Consider the following 23267-nt stretch of genomic DNA (forward strand, 5'->3'; position numbering starts at 1 on the left):
CCTAGCAGACAGCTGCAGTTTACACTCATTCATTCAACAAATACCCATGTGCACTTGGGAAAATGGGCCATAGAGAGAAGCAGGATGTGATTCTTGCTTCCAAGGAATTTGCCATCTAGTGGGAAAGAGAAACCCGTGCACCCCTCGCTGTGAATGCAGAACAGAAGGAAATTAGACTTGGATGGACTGGCACAAGGGTTGGGGGAGACTTCGATTTTTACCTGGAGAACCCACAGAAGAGGTGTGAGGTGGTACTTCAAGGATGTATCCTGATGGGAAGGCAGTGTGGGGGAGGAATACTGAGAGCCAAGGCTGGGATGCAGGGACACATGGTGTCAAGCAGGTCCACTGGGAACAGCCGGCTCTTCACACCCCAGTCAGGGCTGGTCTTGCACCTCCATGGACGGTAAACCAGAATTGTTGTCTGAGAGGCCATGGTTAGAAGGGGTCAGATGGGAAAGGCAGTGAGAGAGGAGTCAGGCTAGCTGTGCTGCCATCTGGGCAGGGCCACCCTAAACCAACTGTGACATGTCAGAATTTGTGGACATTCTCACATTTATTGTGTACTATGGTATTGTTCTGTTTTGAATTTCATAGGCAGAACGTGTCTTTTCAGTATGAGACCTCCCAAGGTGTCATCAGGCAGAAGTGCAGAGGGCTCTTGATTGGCAGTTAATGACCGGGGAAGGGAAGGGAAGGGCGAGGGAGGGAACTCACCCATAATCCTTCCACTCCACTCAAACCCAGCTCAGGGGAAAGTCTCTGAAACTGAAGGAGGACAATCCTGAGATTTACTGCTGGGGACAGGAAGCCAGGGAGGAATGCTGAGGGGGAGCTGGGGACACTGATAGCAAAGACTTTGAACTTTGAAGCAAGGGTCAAGTTTCCAGATCCTAAGAAATGGCTGAATTCAGTGTCCCCATTATACAGGTGGAGTGACCAGGGAGACAGATTTGCCCAAGGTCATTAATGGAATTAGTGGCAGAGCAAGGATTATTTGGGGTCTTTGCTTGAGCTAAGGCCCCTGAGTTGGGAGCACAGGGAAGGGAGAAAAAGGAGGTCCTACTTCCTACCCCCACCCCCATGCTCCAGTAAGGTGACAGATGTGAATGCTCCCACCGGGTTTCTATCCTCAGAAGTAGGAACAAAAGCTGGACCTCAGCGTCAGTGAGAGGAGGGGATGCTTCTGCGCTGAGTGCTTCCTGAGGGATGTCCAGGGGACGGTGGCCAAGGCTCCCCCTTACCCACCACTGGTAATGGTCCTGCTGAGCCTCTCAGGACTCACAACCAGGGAACCTCGAAGTATGCCAATCATAGATGTGAATCTTTCAGCTGTTGGAGGGCCGTGAGGGGTCAGAAGCCAAGAGATCAGGGAGGTCGGGTAGATGGACAGTAGTTAGGTAGGGGGAGAAGCCACCCGGAAGCACGAAACCAGGCACCGAGGTGTGATGATCGACTTTTCTGAGAACCCTTTTGGGAGAAGTAGGGGAGGTTCCATGAGGACTCCAAGTGGTCAAATCAGAAGGGAGGGACAGAGGGGAGGTCGGGACAGACCCCTCAACGAGGGGATCCCGGGACTCACACCTGGGACATCGATTGCGCCAATATAAGCCCCGCCGGGTCCGCTCCCTTCCCCCCTCCCCCCTCCCCCCGGGGCTCAGAGGCTCCGCCCCCTCGAACGGCCTATCGTGAGAAAGGGCGGGGCTATGTTAATAAGGCCGGGCCGGCACTTTGAGCGCTCAAGTGGCTCTGCAGAGCGCTGGCCAAGCGGCAGCGGCCATGGCGCTGGCAGGTCTGACCACGGGCTTGCAGGTCCCACGGGTCGACCCCGGCGCGGACTCGGACTCGGACACAGACTCGGAGGACCCGAGTCCCCGTCGCAGCGCGGGCGGTCTGCTCCGCTCGCAGGTCATCCACAGCGGGCACTTCATGGTGTCGTCGCCGCACAGCGACTCGCTGACCCGGCGGCGCGACCAAGAGGGGCCGGTCGGGCTTTCCGACTTCGGGCCGCGCAGCATCGACCCCACACTCACCCGCCTCTTCGAGTGCTTGAGCCTGGCCTACAGGTGAGGGCGGCTCCGGAGCCCGACGGCCTCTACTCTCGGTGGCGGGACTGCGTGCTGGGGCCCTGGGCACCCCACGCGAGTCTGGTCCCCGGCTGCGCCGGGAAACTCCGGCCACAACCTGGGCTTCCCACTCTCCCAACCCTGAGTGTCCTCAGCCGCGACCCTGCCCACTGGCTTCCGACCGACCCGTACACTCCGCACCACGTCACCTCCTCCCAGAGCGCGGACCGCTTGCCCTCGGTAGGCCCCCACCAGGCCTGTCTCCCAGGTCGCGGCTCCTCTCCCCGCAGAGAAATGCCAGGCGTCCCTCGCGCTCCCAGGACCGTAGGCCCGCTTCACCAGGGCCATCCCACCCGATCAGATGTGGCCCTGACGCCCTTCCCCAGCAGCCCATTGACCCCTCTGTTCCTGCACTGGTACTCCCAGTGCCCGTAGTCGTTCCAGTCCTTAGCCACCGTCCACTGAAACTGAACCAGTCTCTCATCCGCTTTCCCCCAATTGCCGGGACCCCATTTCTCTATCTGCTAGGTCAAGGGTGGAGGGAGGAGGGTGCCGGAGCGTGCAGAGGCGCTAGCCTTAAAAGTTCCCTGCGAGGCCCGGCAGGGGGTGCTGTAGGCCGCAGGGGCTGGTGCGGGGGGAGGCCAGGGCTTGCAGACCCGGGTGGCCGCGGGCAGCAGAGCGCCTAAAGCAGTCTGGGATCCCTACTTAGCGCGGCACAGAACGCGCAGGCCGCACCCGGTTCCCTCTCCACACCCGTGTCCCAGAGGAGGGCGCGAACTGGGGTCCTGGCTCAGTGCCCTGGAGCAAAGTTCTCTGCAGCCGAGGGGCCAGGATAAATTATCAACCGAAAACAGGAGAGGAGAAAGGGGGATCGGCGGCCTTGATCTCTTCTCTGTGCAAATATTCCTCTTCCTCCGCGGCGCCTCCTCCCCTTGAGAGAAGCCCTGGCTGCAGACCGGTACCTGCCGCCCCACAGGGAGCTGGAGCTGGGGTGCGGATTGCCAAGGAGTTTTGCCTACCCGGTGGCCACCGAGCCGCGCGACCCCATTGGCTGGAGGCAAAGTAACCTTGGCCCACAAGTTCTGGCCTCGGGCCCAGGTCATGTTGCAACCTGATCATCCAGGGCGCTAGACCGATGTGGAAAGTTCAAATTCCCGTCCCTTTCTGCCCTCCCCCATTTGGACATCACGAGACGGCCAGGGAAAAAACATCTGAGGTCCTAGGACACTGGATGTGCCCCCTTCTTCCCACGCTCCCCTAAAGGTCTTCATTTCCCACCCATTTTACACCCCTTACACCACAACAGCTCCACATGAGCTGGGTAACCTCCGCCCCTCAGCCCAGACTATGGGTGGGCGAAAGGGAAGGTTGGTAAGATGAGGGACAGAGAATACCCCCAAATTGCCCCCTAAGAGGCGGGCTGGAGGCTGATATAACCCCAGTTGGGGGCGGCTGAGGTGAAGAGAGCTGCTGGATTTTCCCCACCAAATGCACAGAATGTTAAATCTCCCTATCCTGTCGTGGGTGCCAGCCTGAGCACCGAGGATGGGGGTGGGTCAGCAGAGGAGACTTCCGGTTTCCCCATTTGGTATAGGAAAAAACTGGGATTCAGACTGGGACAGTGTTTGACCTGCAGTTACAGAGATCTCCTGGAGGAGCCAGAATTGCAGAAGCAGTGTCCCAGGGAAGCAGCTGGATGGAAAGGGACCAGCCAGGCAGGCAGGGGCTCCAGAAAGTGGTGGGAGAAACAGGCCAATTTGAGAAGAACAGCCTGCTGCCTTTCACCCTCCTCAGGGCAGTGTGGGCAGGGAGAGGACTTTTCTAGTAGCCTGTGTTCCCTGGTTTCGTGGGTGGAAGCCCCAGGGAGGCAAGTTGTGGAGACTCCAAGAAAGCACTTGTTCATGGTCAGAGCAGGGCAGCTAGGGAAAGAGTGGCCTCCGGAGGGTGGGGCAGCAAAAAGGACCCCTGTTAGGGCTACTTTCAAGGGAATTCCTCCATGTCGGGGGTGGGGTGCTGAACCAAGTTCTAAGGCTCTCCCCATCCCATCCCTGAGATTCTGAGCTTCCCATTGGTCACAAGAAGCTCTTGAACCTTATCCCAGGGCTTTTGCACCAGGCTGGGTCCCACCCCTCACATCCAACCAACCAAATGCTTTCCTCCCAGGCTTAGATGTTGCTTGGGCCACACACCTCAGCAGGGAGATGGTGGAGGGCAGGCACTGGGTGATCACGCGGGGCTGGGAGGTTGCTGGGATACGGGCAGGGGTAACAAACTCAGGAGTTCCCCCACCTGGGTGGACAAAACAAGCTGGCCCAGGAGGGGGCAGAGTCCCCCCACCCCCAGCCATGTCTTCTTACTGGACAGATGGTGTTTATCCAACTGCAGGACAGAGGGGGCCAGCCATCAGGCTAGGGCACTGGCTATATACTTTATTTGGGTAATGAGGCCTGTTATACTCTGGGGTGACAGTCTCCTCCCCCCAGCAGCCATCATTACCCCAAAGCAAACACAGGAGCTTGGAGACCAGAGAGGAGAGGAGACCCAATGATCCATGCACCCAAGGTGCCATAGAGAGAAGAGCTGAGGGGTCAGACTGCCACCTGTCACCCCCAGGAGGATGGAGGGGCCCCTGGAAAGAGCTGCCTGGCCTTCTGCAAGGCTCGGGGTCTCCCCATCTGAGCGAGGGTTGCAGAAGGTGAGCCAGAGGGACTTGTATGCAAACCTGGCTTGTAGACCCCACAGGGTCTAGTGTCCCAGAGCATCTTGACCTCCTGGGTCAGCTTGCTGGTGGTGATAGATTTGGCCTGTGTCCAGCAGGACCCTGAGTCAAACCATCATCTGCATAGAGCCCTTCGCCCTGCAGACTTAATGGACCACTAACTGGTGTTAGGCTCAGAGTTAAAATGCCCTGTCTTCTATACCTTCCTGTGGGCCCTTGTGGCCCTAAGAAGGGCACACCATCCAGCTCAGTACACACTACCAACCCGGGGCTGGAGATGGGCACCTAAAGGGCAGTGTGAAGGGCTCCTGGCTGCTCTGAGGCTACCCCTTGGGAAGAGTCTTCCTCGCCATCCTGGCACACTGTCCTCATGCCCTTGGCCTCTCCTGGTCCAAAGGGGCCAGTGAGACCAAGAAAGTCTTTCCTTTCCTGTCCCTCGGGGTCATCTCTTACTCTTATTAAATAAGAAATGGGCACCATGGTGCACGCCTGTAATCCCAGCAGCTTGGGAGGCTGAGGCAGGAGGATCACAAGTTCAAAGCCAGCCTCAGCAACTTAGTGAGACCCTGTCTCTAAATTAATAATAAAAAGGGCTGAGGCTGTGGCTCAGTGGTTAAGAGTCCCTGGGTTCAAATCCCAGTACCAAAAAAAAAAAAAGAAAGAAAAGAAAACACAAATGTGGCAGGCATCATGACTCATGCCTGTAGTCCCAAGTACTCAGGAGGCTGAGGCAGGAGGATCTTAAGTTTGAGGCCAACCTCTGAAACTTAGAGAGATCCTGTCTGAAAATAAAAAATAAAAAGGGCTGGGAATGTTCGGTGGTAAAGCACTTGCCTAGAATGTGCAAAGCCCTGGGCTCAATTCCTGCAAAAAAAAGAAAAGAAGGAAGAGGAAAAGAATTGGGCGACCCTCCCCAGCTGGTCCACAAGACAGATGCCTGTGAGGCCACCAGGAGGATGCAGTTGTTCTTATCACCATGCTGATAAGCAAGGGTCAGCCTGGATGACAGGCTGGTGTCTGCGGGGAACACGGCATAGAGCCCAGTCTTTAAGGTCTGACTCGAGGAGTTTCCAGCAGGTTGGATGCAGGGCTGGGAGAGCCAGCCACACATGCCTAGTGCATGGGAAGAGGGTGGAGCCAGTTCCTGCAGGAGTCCCCCACCTTTTCCATCCCCACCCCACCCTGACCCATCCTCTCCCCCGACAGCGGCAAGCTGGTGTCTCCCAAGTGGAAGAACTTCAAAGGCCTCAAGTTGCTCTGCCGAGACAAGATCCGCCTCAACAACGCCATCTGGAGAGCCTGGTATATCCAGTGTGAGTGGGCACCGTGGAGTGGCCTGTCCGCAGCCAGAGGGCTCTACAGGGAAAGCCCCCGGGGGCCCTCAGAGCCAGCTCTGGCAGAGCGCTGTGGCGTTTTGGGGAGCTCCCCCTGACTGGGATGTCTGAACTTCTGACTCCCAGAGGGTGCTGGGGAATGTGTCCCAGAGGGTGCTGACCACTGTGAAACCAAAGGGCACCCCTTGGAAGCACTAAGGTAGGCTAAGATTATGGGCCAAGTTCAAGGCCCATTCTGGATCCCACTAGTAGAGTCAGGTGCCTTGAATGCCAGGCTAAAGAAGGGTATTAAATAAACATCCTCTCCGCCAACTGCATCACTTTATGAATGGGGAAACGGAGGAAGGTCTTGCAGGGGTCTCCACCAGCTTTATTGAAGTCCTTACTGAATACCCAGCAGGTATTTGGTAGATGGGATCCAGAGAAGCCATATAGGGTGGTGGAAGTGACCCTGGCCTTAGAGTTCTCACCCTGTCTCTGCCCCTTGCTGGTTGTGTAACTTCGGGCAAGAGGCTTAACCTCTCTGAACCTGTTTATCTATAAAATAAGAGCACCAACCCTACCTTTCATGGTCGATGTGGAGACAATAGATATGAAGGTGCCTGGAATTAAGTTATATACCTGAAGAGGTCATGTTTATCCATTTAGGGACAGTCCCCTGTGCAGCAGGGCAGCATAGGCTGAGGATGGGATCAGTCAGCTGAGTATCAGGACCTTGTCCAGTTCAGTTAGGTCCTGCTGCAAGATCAAAGGCAGCTCTGAGCTGGGAACACACAGCCCAGGAGGGACACACACGGTCTTCTGTGCTGGCTCTGTGGATCCCCTCCAAGCAGAGGGAGTGTCATTTTCTGGCTTTCCTTCATCTCTGTGCCAGGCACCATCATAGAACCTCTTAGTCAGGGCTTTCCAGCAACTCTGAGTGAGGGGTATGATGGTGCCCATTCTGTCGATGAGCCACTGATCTCCAGCTATGGTACAAGTTGCCAGAGGGACCCCAGGTTCTGTATGGCACAGAGCTGGATTTGAACGGAGTCCCAGCAGGTCCTGACTATGTGTGTGGCCACAGGGAAATCGCCAGCCTTCCAGATCCAAAACTTGCTCATCTGAAAAATGGGTGTAATGACAGGTCCCAAGCACCAGTTTACTGTGTGATTTCAGTGAGGCCGTCTGTACCTCCGCAGGGAGCCTGTACTCAGAGGGACTCCCTGGATATGAGTAGCTGGGTTTGATCATTATTATTGGATCATGGTGGCAGCATGTGTCAGGAACCCCCTCTTCCTCCAAAACCAAAGGTTTGAAGGTGGGCTGCAGACAGGTAGAGAGCTGCCTGGCTCACCCGCCCCAGCGTCTCGCCTTAGTCCCCAGTAGGGGAGGCCCTGCTGCCCCTCAGCAGCCTCCTGACCTCCGGGGTCCCTCCTTTCTGCCCCGCCACTCGCTCTCCCATGCTTGAAGAGCGTCTTGGTTTCCTCCGAGCTCCCAGGGCACTTTGCACCTCTCCTGGGCAGGCGAGAAGGACTTTCCACTTGCACTATCTGTGCTGTGTTTGTTTACTTCCTTATCTCTCCATGGAGCTGAGAGCGCCCTGATTCAACCATGTATCCCTGTCCCAGCATCTGTCCCAGCAAAGGTGCAAAGGAACAAACTTACCAAACAAAGCCTTCCCCAGCCCCAGGAAGCCACACTGTCACAGCCCTTCTGTCCAGAGCACAGGGTCTCCGGGCTAGGCAGGAGAGGCCACTCAACCTTGATCCTCTGGGGGCCCTGGACATACATAACCTTTCCTGGTGGTCATGTTCTCATTTGGGACAGACACTCTTCAAAGCCTTCCTTGCTCTAAGCCCCTGGGAGTCTATGCACCCAAGGTCCCTTGTTTCCTGTCCAAGCCAGGCTCAGGAGCCAGGACCAAGCCCTTCCTCCAGTCCAATGAGCGTCCACTATGCAGAATATCCTTGAGGGCAGGACTTTGTAAATGGTGCCAAAAGTCCTAATGAATGTCACACTCCAGCGGTCCCCAACTTCCATGTCCATGTTTGTCCCAGAGAAAATTGGCTGAGGCAAGATAGGTCCTCATGAACTGGCCCCTCTTGAGGAGTTGGTGATCGTCGTCTTTGCAAGGGTCACCTTTGCTTTGTTTGGTTTGTTTTATTTTGGTAGTGCTGGGGTGGACCCAAGGCATGCTAGGCCAGAGCTCTACCACTGAGCTACGTCCCAGCCCGATTCCCTCTAACAAAGGCTTGCTGGGTGCCACCCTGTCCCAGGGGAGGCAAACCTGCACAGGGTTGACAGGCAGGGTGGAGCACGGGAAGACATGGCCATGGGGGCTTGGGGAAGGAGGGGCTGCCCCGATGGGTGGGCAGAGGAGGAATGGGCATTCCTGGTAGACCGTAGGCTGTGCGCCTCCGAGATGGGGCTTATGAAGGAGATGGGAAGGGAGAGAAGCAGGTGGGCCCCAGAGTCGAGGAAGTCCAGTTGAGACCAGGGCATAACTGAGAGAGAGGAGAGGGAGGGGAGGGACGGTGGAAGAAATGTCACAGGTCCTGTGGAACTGATGTGGTCTGTCCACGCATTAGACTGGAATGCTGGGTGTTGGTGGGGAACTTTTGTGGCAAGTTTTGGGACATCCTTATTGAGGGTCCCTAGGCAGCTGGGATATGGAGTTGGAGCTGGAAGGGGGCAATGAGAGAGGCTGGGGTGGCACCGCAGAGGAGACAGTGCCCAGAGGTGAGGGGGCAGGAGAGCAGAGGGGGGCTCCTGGAGGAGGTGGGCGGTGCATACTGAGGTCTGGGGGGACGGATCCAGTGGTGTGGGGCAGATGCTGAGTTTCAGGAGGTGGAGATGAGAGTGAGGTGTGGAAGTGGAGGGACAAGTGACAATTTCAGAGCTCGGGAGCAAAGCAAAGGGGTGCAAAGACACAGAGAATTAGCTGGGAGCTGGGCACAGTGGCACATGCCTGTAATCCCAGCAGCTTGGGAGGCTGAGGCAGGAGGATCAAGAATTCAAGACCAGCCTCAGCAACTTAGTGAGGCCCTAAGCAACTCAGAGAGACCCGGTCTCTAAACAAAATATTTTTAAAGGGCTGGGGACATGGCTCAGTGGTTAAGTGCCCCTGGGTTCAACCCCTAGGACCAAAAAATAGGAAGGGGCTGGAATGTGCTTCTGAGACAGAAGGAAAGGACCTAGGAGAGGTCAGGATTGGAGACAGAGAGGTGTGGAGGTTGCTGGACAAGGGCTCAGGGAGGTGGCAGGGAGAAAGTGGGCCAGGGCTGGTTTTCTGAGGTGGGAGTGTGCATACCAAGGAGCCAGAGACAGGGGACCCTGCCTGTGACTTGTGGCCTCACAATCTATTCAGCAAACCTTGCCTGTGCCCCTATCAAGCTCCCAAAGAGGGCAAAGAAGATCCCAGAGGGCCAGGGCAAGCAGGAAGGCTTCCTGGAGGCAGCACTTAATCCAGTCTCAAAGTCCAGGCAGGATTTCATAGGGTGTCACTTGAGGCCCAGTTTCTCCCGCCCTCCATCCCCGTGGCGGGGTATGAGGGAGCTTAGTGCCCCTCACCTGGCCCCCTTCTCTCAGATGTGGAGCGGAGGAAGAGCCCGGTCTGTGGCTTCGTGACACCCCTGCAGGGGCCAGAGGCTGACGAACACCGGAAACCCGAGGTAGCTGAGGCTGATGGCCGCCACCCACCTATCCACCTACCCAATCTCTTGTTCCAGATTTTTTTTAAAAAGCCCTCCCTCCTTCCTCGCGCTCGGTGGGAACGGCTGGCCTGGCGGGCAGGGTTTGGATGAGAGTTGGGAACTTGGCAGCAGGGTGCCGATGTCACGATGTCACCCTTCCCACTGAGCCCTGTCCCCTGACCCTCCCCAGGCTGTCGTCCTGGAAGGGAATTACTGGAAGCGGCGCATCGAGGTGGTGATGCGCGAGTACCACAAGTGGCGCATCTACTACAAGAAGCGGGTCAGTGAGGGACCCAGGGATGGCCCCAGGACTTTCTCCTGCGGTTGCTGGCCACAGACTCTTGGATAGCCCTGGAGGGGCTCCCCGACCCCTGCTCCCTTCATTCAGACCCAGGCTGACATCGCCACCGTGTGGCCACATGGTCTCCTCGCAGACTGCCTACTCTGGGTGGCTGCAGCCTGGGGAGCCCTGGGAGAAACATTGGGATCCCATTGATGGGGTTGGGGACGGGGGAACTAAGGGGAGGAGGCAAGGGATCCAGCGTCCATCTCTGTGTCCCTGCAGCTCCGAAAGTCCAGCAGAGAAGGGGATCTCTTGGCCCCCAAGCAGGTAGGTGCTTGGGAGTCCAGTGGGGACTGGGATCTGCCTGCTTCCACCCAGCTAGCCAGGGCAGCGTCTGGGGGTGAGGGTGGGTTGTGAGGGGGGTGCAAGTGGTTCAGGCCGGGAAAAACAGAGATCGCAGGAAGAGACCCTTATCTTTTCTGATAAGGGTGTTGGCCATCCTGGTCTGATTCCTGGAGGAAGTTGTTGGAGAGTGATGAGTTGACCTTGGCCTTCCAGGAGGCAAACCTGGTGGTGCCCAGGGAAGGTGAAGTGGTGTGTCTCAGAGAGGCCCTCGGCCGGGGGCCACTTCATCCCCAAGCAAGGGGTGACTTGCTTGGCTGGTCAGTGACCGCTCCATCTCGCTAGGCGGAAGGTGGGTGGCCGCCGCCAGAGCGATGGTGCGAGCAGCTCTTCTCCAGCGTGGTGCCCGTGCTGCTGGGGGGCCCCGAGGAGGAGACTGGTGGGCGGCAGCTGCTGGACCTAGACTGCTTTTTGTCAGACATCTCCGATACACTCTTCACCATGACACAGCCCAGCCCCTCGCCCCTGCAGCTGCCCCCCGAGGACGGTGAGGGCCTGCGTCCAGGCAGGAGGCAGGGGAGGGCGGCAGGATGGCCAGGGGAAGGGGTGCAGGCGCTCCTGCCCCTCCGCCGCTCCTGATGTCTCTCTGCCCCTCCAGCCTACGTCGGCAATGCTGACATGATCCAGCCAGACCTGACGCCTCTGCAGCCCAGCCTGGATGACTTCATGGAGATCTCAGGTGGGGAAGACCCCTCCCCCAGGTGAGGCAGATGGGCAGGGTCAGTGAAGGAAAGTCTCAGGGTGACCCTGAGACCCCAGGCCAGTGCAAGGCCCCTCTGGGAGGGCAGATGGTCTGGGTCATTTCTGAAGCATCTTTCTGACCCTCCTTTGTCCAGCTTTAGGATACAGCCAGTGTGGCCTATCATTAGCTCAATGCCAGATGAAATTCGGGACCAGGAGAGCAGGGACTTTGAAGCTGCAGGCTCCAGGGGCTCCCAGGAAAGCAGAGCATGCCAGACTTTCTCGGAGGGAAAAGGGACCTTGATTTGTTTGGGTCTGTTTATTATTTACATAATGCTTTTAAAAAGTATTTATTAAAGAACATGTCAAACATACACAAGTAGAGAGAGAGTCTGTCAACAAACCCCACATGGCCTCCATCCCGACCTGCCAGCTCTCGGCCACTGTTTCACCTGGCCACTCTCCCCCTCCTTCTCCTGTAGTATTTTTAGGAAAATTCCAACCATCAGACCTTGCAAAGCATTTTGGAAAGTAGTTTCCCTGCTTCCTCTCCTGACCCAGGGCCATGAAGTCATCATGTCTTAGCATCCTTTTTTAAAAAATTTGGTACAGAAGATTGAACTCAAGAACTGACCTACTTGCCCAGCAGTTTTTGATAGGATCTTGCTAAGTTTCTTAGGGCCTTGCTAAATTGCTGAGGCTGTCCTCAAACCTGCAATCCTCCCACCACGGTCCCCTGCGTGGGATTATAGGTGTGTGCCACTGCACCTGGCCCTGGTGTCCTTCCAGAGATAGAGATATGTCCGTATAAGCCAATGTGGACAATATCTGGTTCTGTTTTCACAGCAGATTCTTCCTCACATTGTTTTTTTCACTGAGCTATAGATCTTGCAGACTGCTCCCTATATGCATGCATTTAGGAGCCCCCAAAGCCATTTTGGGGGCTAGACAAACATCAAAGCTCAGGCTGTCTCACTCAAGGCCAGGGGAAAGAGGGAGGGTCCCTGGGATAGAGGCTTAATTTCAGTGACCCCCCCAACTCCTTCCCCACAGGGTCGTGGGCCTGTCACTCAAGAGGAGGAGGCCTATGGGGCGGGGATTAGGGAATGAGGAACCACCCCTACCCCTGCCCCAGCCCTGGGCTGGGTGGGGGCTGCCGGGGGCAGAAGTGGATGGAAGTGCCCTGGGAGCAGACCAGCCTGGGAGGGCGGCAGCCCTGCCTGGGTACCCAAGCACCCACCACAGGTAGGAGCCCAGCTGGGTCCCTCGAGGCTCCTGGTGAGACCCAGACAGACTGGGGCTGGGCACCGGCTTCTCTCAGTCCAAGGTAGCAGCTGGGTGGGGGCAATTGTTGGTCATGCTGAGCAGGGCTAGTGTGGCCCTCTCAAGTCTCTGCACCCGGAGGGCAGGGAGCATGGGGGCTCTAGGGCTCATACTCCAATTGTCCCCAGGAGCCCCTTCCTGGAAGGCTGGACTAGAACCCAGGGAGGGTACAGAACTCCATGGAGACTGGAGGCTAGGTGAGGGCAGGGCACAGGAGGTAGCTAGAGGACGGGGCTCCAGGAAAGGAGGGCAGGCCAGGGAGGGGAGCAGAGGTGAGGGAGGGATGGGCTCCATGAGAGGTCAAGGCTGGGAAGTGGCTTCTCTCAAGCCAGGGTGGGAACAGGCATGGGAAGCCTCGGGTAAGAGGGAGACTGTGCCTCAGGAATGCACGGGGCTTGCCACCCCATGCCCGAGCCTCCGTGGGCGCAGTGGGCGGGAGGCTCTGTGTGAGCTGGTTCTAAAGCCCTGGGCCTCAAGTGGCCTAGTGATGAGGCCCATGGTCGGGAGCCGGGGTGGAGGATCAGTGACCACCACCTGGTCCATCCAGTTTCTCCGTGAAAGGGGGCATCGTGAGGAAGCTGCCTTCTAACCAGATGCTGAGAAGACAGATGTGGGCAGAGAGTAGGTAACACTGCTGAGCCTGCTGCCTCAGGGCAGGTCCACAGGGACTCAGGGCTCAGACGTGGCCACAGACTGATGCTGACCCCTAGGTTCTATGCCTTCTGGCAAAGCAGAATCACCTAAGACAGACAGACAGACAGACAGACACACACAGACACACACACACACACACACACACACACACACGACTCCTGTAGGTTCTGCATCTGATCTCCTGAGAGGGGGCTCCTGGGAAAGAGGCCCGACCAGCTCCCTTAGCCAGGGACCCTGAAGGGAAAGAGTGGACAGGGTCCATCCCAGGCCTATAGGAAGCTGCCACGGCGGGGTCAGGTCTGGCAGCCCAAGAAGCCCTGAGAGCTGGTACAGACCGCAGGCCAGTCAGGGTCAGAGAAAGGTGCCCGGAAGGGAGCGGGTGGGCGGGTGGCGCCCAGGCCCGGGATGTGGTCAGGCCACAGGCAGCTGCTTCCCAAAACCAGAATAGCCCAGGACTTACACAACCCGCGCCCCAAACAATCCGGCTGCCCGCCTCCCCAGCCCTTCCAGGCTTCTCAGCGCCCCCTGCTCCTCAGCCCAGGCTGAGACCACACTTTGGGCCCTGTCACCCCGTCACACCCTGCCTCCTCCTCCTGGGCTCTGCTCTTGCAGCCCTACCTGTTGGCTTTCCAAGAAACCTGACCTTCCCTGACCCACTGACCTCTTGACCAGCTCACCCCTAGCTCACCCCTAACTCCTGCCACCCGGGAGCTCCTCCCGGCACCCCACCCTTTGCCCTTTTGGCCCTTGTCTATGCCACCCTTTCCAGACCTCCAGCAGAGTTTGTAAGGGGAGCAGGCAAGGGGATGGGGTGGGGAAGGGGCTCTCCTGGGACTAGTGGGGGCTCTCTGGGGGACCCTGGGTCCCTGCTCACTCACTCCCCGACCCCTGCTCTATCCACTGGGGCCCTGTCCTGCCCCAGCCTCTGTCTGCTTCCCCAAGCGAGACAGAAACTCCTGGTTTCACAAACTCCTGTGGAAGCCCCTCTCCCCCTCCAGCGCCCACCCCACCTTGGCCAGCCTGAGCCCTAACCCTGCCACCCTGTGTGTCCAAATTGCAGATTTCTTCACAAACTACAGACCCCCACAGATACCCACATCTTCAAACTTCCCAGAGCCCCCCGGCTTCAGCCCCGTGGCTGACTCTCTCTTCAGCAGCGGGATCCTCGTCCCGGAGCCACCCCCAGCCCCCTCCATCATGACCCACCTCCCGGGACACAACCGCCTGCAGGTGAGCTCCCCCCACCCCACCGACCATGCCCAGCTCACCTGAGAGCTGGCTCTGGCTGTGGCCCTGCCCATGTCCAGGCTGTCTACAGGAACTTCCTGAAATCCAGGTCTTGAGCTGGCCAATCCAGAGAGACTCTGGGAGGGCCATGTAGCAGCAAAACTGGACTGGTGTAGGTGGGGGAAGGCCCAGGGCATGAGAACCACAGAGCTGGGCACCACCTGGGGTTGGGTTGCTCTGGAGAGCTTTCTGGAAGAGAGCAGGGAGTTCTGAGTCTTTGTGAGCCTCAGGTGTGGACAGAGGAGACAGAGAGGGCAAGCCAGGTGGGAGGAACAGCAGGAACCAAAGCACGGAGGCAGGAAGTTCACAGATATGTAGGAAACAGTGAGTCTACCTCTTGGTTCAGAGGTCACGCTCCTGTTTCTGTGTGAGAAGGCTTTTCCCTCCAATCTCAGACTTTGAGGCACTATCCTAGTTGGTCACTGAGGGGTCTGTCTCCTCTGCCAGGAGCTCCCTCCTGGAAGGGCTAGTTTTTGCTCACCTCTGCATCATGGTACCTCGCACAGCCCAGGCACAGGGCACCACTCAGTAAATGTTTGTCCAATGAGTGAACAAGAGAGAGAATGAGTGTGTGAATGGATGGGTGTACTGGTGAGTGGACAACTGCATTGTCAATGATGGCGCATGGGTAGGTGAGAACAGGTAGATAAGCGGTTGGTTGGATGGGTGGGCTGGTGGGTGGGTTCATAGACACCACAGATTGATAAATGGGCTGGTGAGTGAATAAATGGCTGGTGAAAATGCAAATGGCGAGTGGATGGCTGGGTGGATTACAGATGGGCTGGTGGGTGAGTGAAGGAAATATGGGTGGCTCGGGTATTAGCCATGACTCCATCCCTAGGAAGCTGCTTTGTGATAGGGAGATGAAGTAGCTCAGAGATGACAGAAGAAATAGGTGGAGGTTGGATGGATGGATGGATTGGTGGATGAGCAAGTGGATGGATGGACAAACAATGGATTAGTGGGTTGGTTACCAGATGGGTTGGTGGTTAAGTTAGTAGACGAATGGATAAACTATTTGGCAGATGCATGAGTGGGCAGGGAGACTGATGATTTTGCCTAATTTGTGCATAAATGTAGTCTACTCCTTTTTCCCATTAGATTATAATTTCTGTGTGTGGGGTGGGGGTTGTTTTTAAAGGCAGGGATCATTTCTCCCATGTGGCCCTGGCCACAGCTCAACCAGAGCAGGAGGCTGCTTGGGTTGGCTGCAGGGAGCCCTGTCCCCTGCTCTTAGTGTCTGTCTGTCTCCCCAACTAGGCTCGGAACAGCTGCCCTGGCTCCTTGGACCCCAGTGCCTTCCTGAGCTCTGACTTCCTCCATCCTGAAGACCCCAAGCCCAAGCTCCCGCCCCCTCCTGCCCCACCACCTCTCCTCCAGTACCCTCCCCCTGCCAAGGTGCCAGGCCTGGAGCCCTGCGCCCCTCCCTCCTTCCCGCCCCTGGCTCCGCCCCCTGCCTTGCTGCAGGAGGAGCCCCTCTTCTCTGCTAGGTTTCCCTTCACTGCAGTGCCCCCTGCCCCAGGAGCATCCCTACTGCCGGCTCCCACAGCCTTCCCACCCGTGCAGCCTGCCCCAGGCCCTGCCCCTGCGGCCTTCCCCTTAGACCACCTGCCCTCGGGGTACCCAGAGCCAGCCTTGGGCCCTCACTTCGCAGTGCCTCAGGGTGTGCAGCCCGGAGGCAAGCCCCTCACCCCATCCTCCAGGGGACGGAAGGCCTGTGGCCCCACCTTGGCCCCTGCCACTGCCAGAAGCAACAACCCCTGCCTCACGCAGCTGCTCAGGAGAGGTGAGATGGAGGGGCAGGGCCTGGAGGGAGGGGGTGGGGATGAGGGGGCGACCCTGGAGTGGGGGCTGGGAGAGCCCAGGGCGAGTTCCTTCAAGGTGGGCTGTACGTGAAGCGGGTGGGCTTGCAGGAGGGGGGTCTTGAGCCACCGTGGGCTTGGGCCAGCCCCAGCAGCCCTCACGGTCCTGCCTGTGCACAGCCAAGCCTGAGCAAGCCCTGGAACCACCGCTGGCACCCAGCGCCCTCCTGCGGGCCCCAGGGTCTCCGGTAAGATGGCGGGCACTGGGAGGTGCGGGGAGCCCAGAGACTCTACGCCACTCTCTGCCCTTCTCCACCCAGCAGGAGACCATCTCCGAGTTCCCCTGTGCCTTCTTTCCTCCAAACCCGGTCCCTACACCACCCCGGCCACCTCCAGCCCCGACCACATTGGCCCCTCCCAGGCCCCTGATTGTCCCCAAAGCAGAGCGGCTGTCACCTCCAGCACCTGGTGGTAAAGAGGGTTGCAGGAATTGGGGAATACAGGGGGTGGAGGGAGAAGAAGGATAAAGGAGAACTGTGTCTGGGGCCAGGATGAGAGGAACAAGGCAACGGGACCCTCTCCCCTGTGTGTTGGTCTGTCTGTGGGTCTGTCTCTGACACAGGCAGCGAACGGCGGAGGTCAGGGGAGCTCAACTCCATACCAGCCCCAGGGGCGCTGAGTGTCAGCGTCTCCCCCCCTCAGCCCATCCTCTGCCGGGGCCGTCCTGACAATAACAAGGTGGGCACCATCCCTGGCCCGAGATTGGTTTGCTACCCCAGCCCCTCCCAGGCTCCTTCCTAGGCTTACCCCATTGTCTGCTCCCCAAGACTGAGAACCGGCGCATCACGCACATATCTGCCGAGCAGAAGCGTCGCTTCAATATCAAGTTGGGGTTCGACACCCTGCACGGGCTCGTGGGCACACTGAGTGCCCAGCCCAGTCTCAAGGTGAGCCCCAGCCACAGGGCCTCTTCCTGGGTGGCTCCCCCAGCAAGACCAGATCCCAGGTCCTCCAGACACTCTGGTAGGACAGCCTCCAGCACGGAGGCCCACACTGGTGGCGCCCGCAGGTGAGCAAAGCAACCACACTGCAGAAGACCGCCGAGTACATCCTCATGCTGCAGCAGGAGAGGGCGGCCATGCTGGAGGAGGCCCAGCAGCTGCGGGACGAGATCGAGGAGCTCAACGCCGCCATCAGGTAGGCAGGGGCTGGGCGGGTGGCCGGGGTAAGGGGTACATGTGGCCACTGAACCCCCAGCCCCTCACCCGCTCCACGCCCCTAGCCTGTGCCAGCAGCAGCTGCCCGCCACCGGGGTGCCCATCACACACCAGCGCTTTGACCAGATGCGAGACATGTTCGACGACTATGTCCGGACCCGAACACTGCAGAACTGGAAGTTCTGGGTAGTATCCTCACTTAGACCAGCGGCCTGGAGGAGCAGGGACAGCTGCAACCAGAGGGCTACTTGGGCCCAGGGAAAGGGCTGTGGTTCTGCCCCCTGCTTTCAGGCCTTTGGCCAGCAGGATGGCCTGGAGGTGGAGCTAAAAGGGAGACTGAGGAAGGAGCCCTGGGCAAGAGCAGCCAAAGCCCCGCTTTCAGGAAGTGCTGGGGTGTCCTTAAGAACCCAAAGTGGGTGGTGTGACACCTGGAGAAGACATGTAAGCCACAGGGTCAAGGTCTTGACTGAGCCAGGGCAGGGAGCCCAGGGATAGGGGACAGTCCAGCATGAGCAAGGGCTGTGGAAGAGCCAGAGAGCTAGACCACCATTGGCAGGATGGGAGGAGGCACAGCAGGATTGGGGTCAAGGTTAGACAGTTCCGGGTTCTTCTTTCCCCTGGTTTGGGTCAGATGTCAAGGCTCCATGTGAGGTGGTGGGGGCATCATGTGGACCACAGGCCTGCTCCTTGACCCGGGCCCAGTTCAGCGTCCTCATCCGGCCTCTCTTCGAGTCCTTCAATGGAATGGTGTCCACGTCAAGTTTGCACAGCCTCCGCCAGACATCGCTGGCCTGGCTGGACCAGTATTGCTCCCTGCCTGCCCTCCGGCCAAGTGCGTGAGCCCCCATCTACCCACCCACTGAAGTGTCAGGCCTCAGAGGAGGGGGTTCCACCCTGCTCAGGCCCCTGTCCAACCTGCCTTCAACATAGACTAGGGTTTGGGGCCCTTCCACCAGGCCCCCTGGATGATCCTCCAGCTACCAGGGTAACTACAGGGAGGTGTCTCTATCTCTCCTCAGCTGTCCTGAACTCCCTGCGCCAGCTGAGCGCCTCAACCAGCATTCTAACCGATCCCAGCCGTGTGCCCGAGCAAGCCACGCGGGCAGTCACAGAGGGTCCTGTCAGCAGACCACTATAGTCCTGGCAGATGACGCTGAGCTCCAGTGACAACTTGCTGGGCACTCTCCTCCTGTCCCAGGCTCTGACTGGCTCCTTCCCTGAGGGTTGAATGGGACCCATGTCTCCCACCTCCTAGAGGCCAAGAAGAGGTGTGTCCCTGTCCCTGCTGTACCACTGATGTGATGCTGGGCCACTCGCAGCCCATCTCTGGATTTCTATTTCCATTCAGCAAAATGGGGATAGGTAAGGTTCAGCCACCAGATGACCCCAAGGCAGCTGTGACACTGGGGACCTAAGCTGCCAGCTCAGAGAAGGAGGAGGATAGCCCTCTTTCCCTGTCACTTCTGCCTGCTCCTCCACAGGGGCCACCAGCCTCAGTTCCTGAGCAGGGAGACAGATAGGAGGGTCTCACTCTGCTCCTGCTGCCGAGCTGCAGGAGGCTTCCCTTGGGTGAGGCCAGGGGGCCTGGTGCCAGGAGAGACCAGGGCGGGGGTAGCCACAGCAGGACAGGCATCTTGTGTGAGTGTGGCTGTGTGCATGTGGGTTTTATAATTCTTGATCAATAAAAGAAGAAAATGCCTGCCTGTGGGATGGCGGCGTGACTATCAACATGTGTCACTCTGGGTGGTCACTTCTGCTGACAGTGGAAGGTCCCTTTGTAGAGGGCCATTTGGATTGTGAAATGACCTTAGCTTTTACTTTGAGCTAGAAGCTGCTGGAAGGTTTTGGGTGGAGGTGAAACTTCTTTCCAGGAGCTCCTGGGTGCGGAGCTGACAACAGGAAGAGGCAGGGAAACCCACCCCCTGGAAGTCCTCCTCTGTAGACAGCAGAAGGCTCCATGGGCTCCCTGCCTTTGGAGTTGGAAGACAGCAGAGCCAGGACCAAGGAGTGGAAGTGACCTCCCTGCTGTGTGAGGGGACAAGCAGAGGGTGGACAGCTACTTGATTGGGATGCCCTAGAAGGAACTGGTACTTCAGGTGTGGAGTTGCAGGAAGAGGCTAAGGCCCCCATGCTTCTCCTTCCTTCATTCATAAAACAAGCATTGCCCCAAGGACTGTGGTGGGGCCAGGCCAGGGCGGTGACTCTATGGATTCTGTTCATTGCTGTATCCCTCCTGCAGTTGGCATCCAAACCCGCAGGCTGGGATCCTTTTACATCTTCTAAGAACTTCTGGAGACATTTTCAGATATAAATAGCAGACAGAGCTTTCTGTGGCCTTTCCCTTTCCCTCATTCATTTGAAAAAGAACACTAATTTGGCCATGGTGGCCATACCTGTGATCCCAGGAGGCTGAGGCAGGAGGAGTGCAAATTCAAGGCCAGCCTGGGCAACTTAGTGAGATCCTCTGTAACTTGGAAAGACCTTGTCTCAAAATAAAATACAAAAAGAGCTGGGGATGTGGCTCCATGGTAAAGTACCCCTGGGTTCAATCCCAGTATCAAAAAGAACAAAAGCAATAATTGTTGAACATTTCTAGCATTTATTAAGTGCAGATCATTCTTTTAAGTGATTTGGGTATTAACTCATTTCATCCTTACTGGTGGGTTATGAGGATTTCCCAGTAAATCTAAGCTGGGTGTGGCCATGCATGCCTGGAACCTCAGCTGCACTGGAGGCCGAGGCAGGAGGACTGCTTGAGCCCAGGGGCTCCAGGGCAACCTGGGCAGTAGACTAGGACCCCATCTCTTAAAAAAAATGAGTAAATATATACAAAGCATCTACAATGGTGCCTGGTATGTAACACTATGTACGTTATAACAATATTATTATCTGCATTTTAGAGCTGGGAAACTGAGGCACAGAAGGGTTAAGCCACTTGCCCTAGGTGGAATGGTTTGTGAGCCACTCAATGCTGCTTCAGAGGTGGCTTCGGCCACTCTGCTATGGGGGTGGTGGGTGTGCCCAGCTTCTGGCGCTCTTTGCTGCTGCGTCCTTCCAGGACATTCTCCATAAGACATAACCCTCGATCCTGCTCAAGATGGCTTCTTCCCTTGAAAGTGTGCTTACACTGGTTGGCTGTCTCCCCTCCTCTCCCACGTGCCCATCGGACCCTGCCCAATTTAGGCTCCCCCTCCTCCTAGAACCCCCCAGCTGGACTCCTGCCTCCACTCTGCTCCCACTGAGCTCATTTCTGACGGAGTCTCTGCTTGAAAAATCCAGGTGCGCTTCCGGCTTCCTCTGGGCCCTTGGCTTTCTTGAACCGTTCTCTCTCCAGATGGCTCTTTCTCCCTGACAGTGCCTTCTGGGTTTCTGCTGCCTCTTCCTCAGCCTGTCCTGCCCTGGCTCCCTTTTCCTCTTGCTCTGGGGCAAATGCTGGGCCTTGCTTGGGGGAAGCCCCTTCAGCCTCTCTGCTGAGGACCTCCTCCTCCATGTCTATCTCTGCTTCTCCCTAGCGCTATATACAACCACATGGGCCGCCCTGACACCTCCTTCCAGATGTTCTCCAGCTCCCTTGAATTTGTGGTGACTTGAGCTGGTCCTCTCTGTTCTTGGGACAGGAGCCATCATCCAAACTTGGGTGGGCTTGAAGCAGATATCTTCAACCCTTTCCCACACCCCACTGCCCTGTGCTACCTCTTCCTGAGGCCTGGCCAGTTGACTAAGCCTTTTCCTTTTAGCCATCCCCTGGTCCACAAAACATCACCTTTCCATCTACTCTAGCATTTGCCTTCTGTGTCCCTGCCAGCTGCTTCTCAAACTTTCCTGTGCGATTGAATAACTTGGGGTGCTTCAAAAAAATCTTCATGCCCTGATCCAGCCTGAACAACTCAGATCAGAATCCCAGGTGTGATGCTTAGACACTGGCTTCCAACATTCAGCCAAGGTCAAGAACTCTAATAGAGGCTTTCAGCTGTGAATAACGTGTAGCTGGGGCTCAGATTAGTTCTAATCAGAGGTTTTGCTTTATTTTCTGGTACTGGGGATGGAAGCCAGGATCTCACACAAGCTAGGTAAGTGCTCTGCCGCCGAATTATATTCAGCAGAGGTTCTTAAACTTTACTGTGCAACAGAATCAACTAGGGAGTTTGTTAAAATACAGATTGCTGGGCCTCACCTTTAAGTTTCCCAGTAGCAGGTCAAGGATGGAGTTTAAGAATGTGCATGCCTAGTACTCCTGGACCACACTTTGAGAACCACTATCTATGTGTTTTTTTTTTTTTTTTTATTAATTTTGTTACATATGACAACAGAAAGCATTACAATTCATACTACACATATAGAGCACAATTTTTCATATCTCTGATTGTACATGAGAACCACTATTTAAATAATGAGGAATCTGATTACTTTGTCTAATACATGCTTGCCCCTGAGGAGGCCAGCCTTCTGAGCACATGTTCAAGGTGCAACTTCCCCCAGCCTCCTTTCTCCACAGTCTCCCTCCCTTCACATTACAAGGGGTTATGAGTCTTTTTGGGTCCTGGGCTGCAGCATCAAGCTTTGCCCTCACAAGGCATTATCCTCCCTCTGCTTCACCTCTCCATATGCTGACGCTTGAAGCTACAGCTTGACTGTACAGGTCAGCCAAGGCCCCCTGTCCTTGGCATGCTCTCCCTGATCCACCTAGCTCCCCCAAATCCTACTTTGTGTCCATGTCCTGCCTGACTTTGATCTTGGTTTCCAAATGGGCTACAGCACATGAGGGGTAGCACAAGGCTTCATGGGAGGAGTGTGGATCTTGGAGCACAGCAGAACTAGGTCTGACTCGGGATTCTCTCTCCCTGCTTCCTTGTTGACCTGGGGCAAGTTACTTGACCTGATCCTGTTATTTTTTTCCAGAGTCTGATTAAAACTAAATTATTTCATAACATCACCTATTTTTTTTTGGGGGGGGGTAGTACTGGGTATCAAACCCAAGGAGGGATTCATGCCTGCCAGACATGCACTTTAGCACTGAGCTACATCCACAGCTCTGACATCACCTGTCTTAAAAGCCACTGCTGTGAACAGATTTTGTAGCCTTGCCTGAGCTGTACAAAGAGGGCTGCTCTTGCTTTTCTTTGTCCCATATTCATGAATTGCAACAAGTCCCCAGGTTCTCTCCCTACTTGTGCCACCTTGGGAACATCACCCGACTTCATATTGTCTCCTAATCAGTGGAGACAACGTGGGATTAAAGAAACCCCAAACTGCTGGATCAATAAATGTCCCATGCAATATGCTTTTAAAAGTAAAAGCTTGGCCTCTAGATGGTGGCGAAAGATGGTGGTTCGTGGCCATGCCTACACTTCTAAATAGCAAGTCAGGGAGGAAAAGCCCCAGGAGGCTCTGAACACCCGTCTCCTGGCACTCCCCACCCCACTGCCCACAACTGAGTCAATGTCAGTTCCCTGCAAAGGACAAAAGGGAAGGAAATGAAGCTGCTCCATTTGCCTTCTGACTGGATCTGTTTCCTCACCCGAGACTGCGAGACTGCGGCTGTGTCTGTCAGTCAGCCTGTGGTAACCTGTCTCCTTAGAGGGTCCTTATAAATTAAAGCTGCAGGGCTTGGACGGTGAAGAAAGGCAGCTCCCTGGTGGAGATGGAAATATTAGAAGCTGGAATACTGATCCTGGTACTTCGATTTGCTCTGGGCTGTGGGGCTGGGAGTCCAGGGAGTATGACCATACTGAGAATATCCCCTTTCCAGCCATGCAGGTCTAATCCAAATTCTCTCAATCTTTTTTGTCCTTTTTGGCAAAATCTGAAAAAAACCTCTGTAGATT

At 56.5% G+C, this 23267-nt stretch overlaps 1 protein-coding gene across 6 annotated transcripts in view; it reads left to right on the forward strand.

Annotated features, from left to right (window-relative positions):
* Positions 1-19170, forward strand: part of Mlxipl (MLX interacting protein like) — a 33050-nt gene extending 13880 nt beyond the window's left edge. The window contains exons 1-17 of one of the 6 annotated variants that reach the window (XM_046422728.1): positions 1733-2066; positions 5992-6098; positions 9690-9772; positions 9984-10073; positions 10359-10403; positions 10764-10965; positions 11077-11157; positions 14197-14366; positions 15684-16209; positions 16406-16473; positions 16546-16696; positions 16848-16963; positions 17053-17172; positions 17295-17422; positions 17508-17631; positions 18145-18274; positions 18462-19170. In XM_046422728.1, the coding sequence (XP_046278684.1) occupies positions 1780-2066; positions 5992-6098; positions 9690-9772; positions 9984-10073; positions 10359-10403; positions 10764-10965; positions 11077-11157; positions 14197-14366; positions 15684-16209; positions 16406-16473; positions 16546-16696; positions 16848-16963; positions 17053-17172; positions 17295-17422; positions 17508-17631; positions 18145-18274; positions 18462-18580 (2547 nt within the window). In that variant the 5' untranslated portion in view covers positions 1733-1779 and the 3' untranslated portion in view covers positions 18581-19170. Of the gene's footprint in view, positions 1-1732; positions 2067-5991; positions 6099-9689; positions 9773-9983; positions 10074-10358; positions 10404-10763; positions 10966-11076; positions 11158-14196; positions 14367-15683; positions 16210-16405; positions 16474-16545; positions 16697-16847; positions 16964-17052; positions 17173-17294; positions 17423-17507; positions 17632-18144; positions 18275-18461 lie in introns of those variants that run through there. The other 5 variants (XM_046422730.2, XM_046422729.1, XM_046422732.2 and 2 more) reach the window with 5 other exon arrangements.
* Positions 19171-23267: the final 4097 nt, after the last annotated feature.

Source organism: Marmota monax, unplaced genomic scaffold (assembly GCF_021218885.2).
Source record: "Marmota monax isolate L192 unplaced genomic scaffold, Marmota_monax_Labrador192_F-V1.1 WCK01_AAM20220418_F8-fsc00237, whole genome shotgun sequence".
Lineage (NCBI taxonomy): Eukaryota > Metazoa > Chordata > Mammalia > Rodentia > Sciuridae > Marmota > Marmota monax.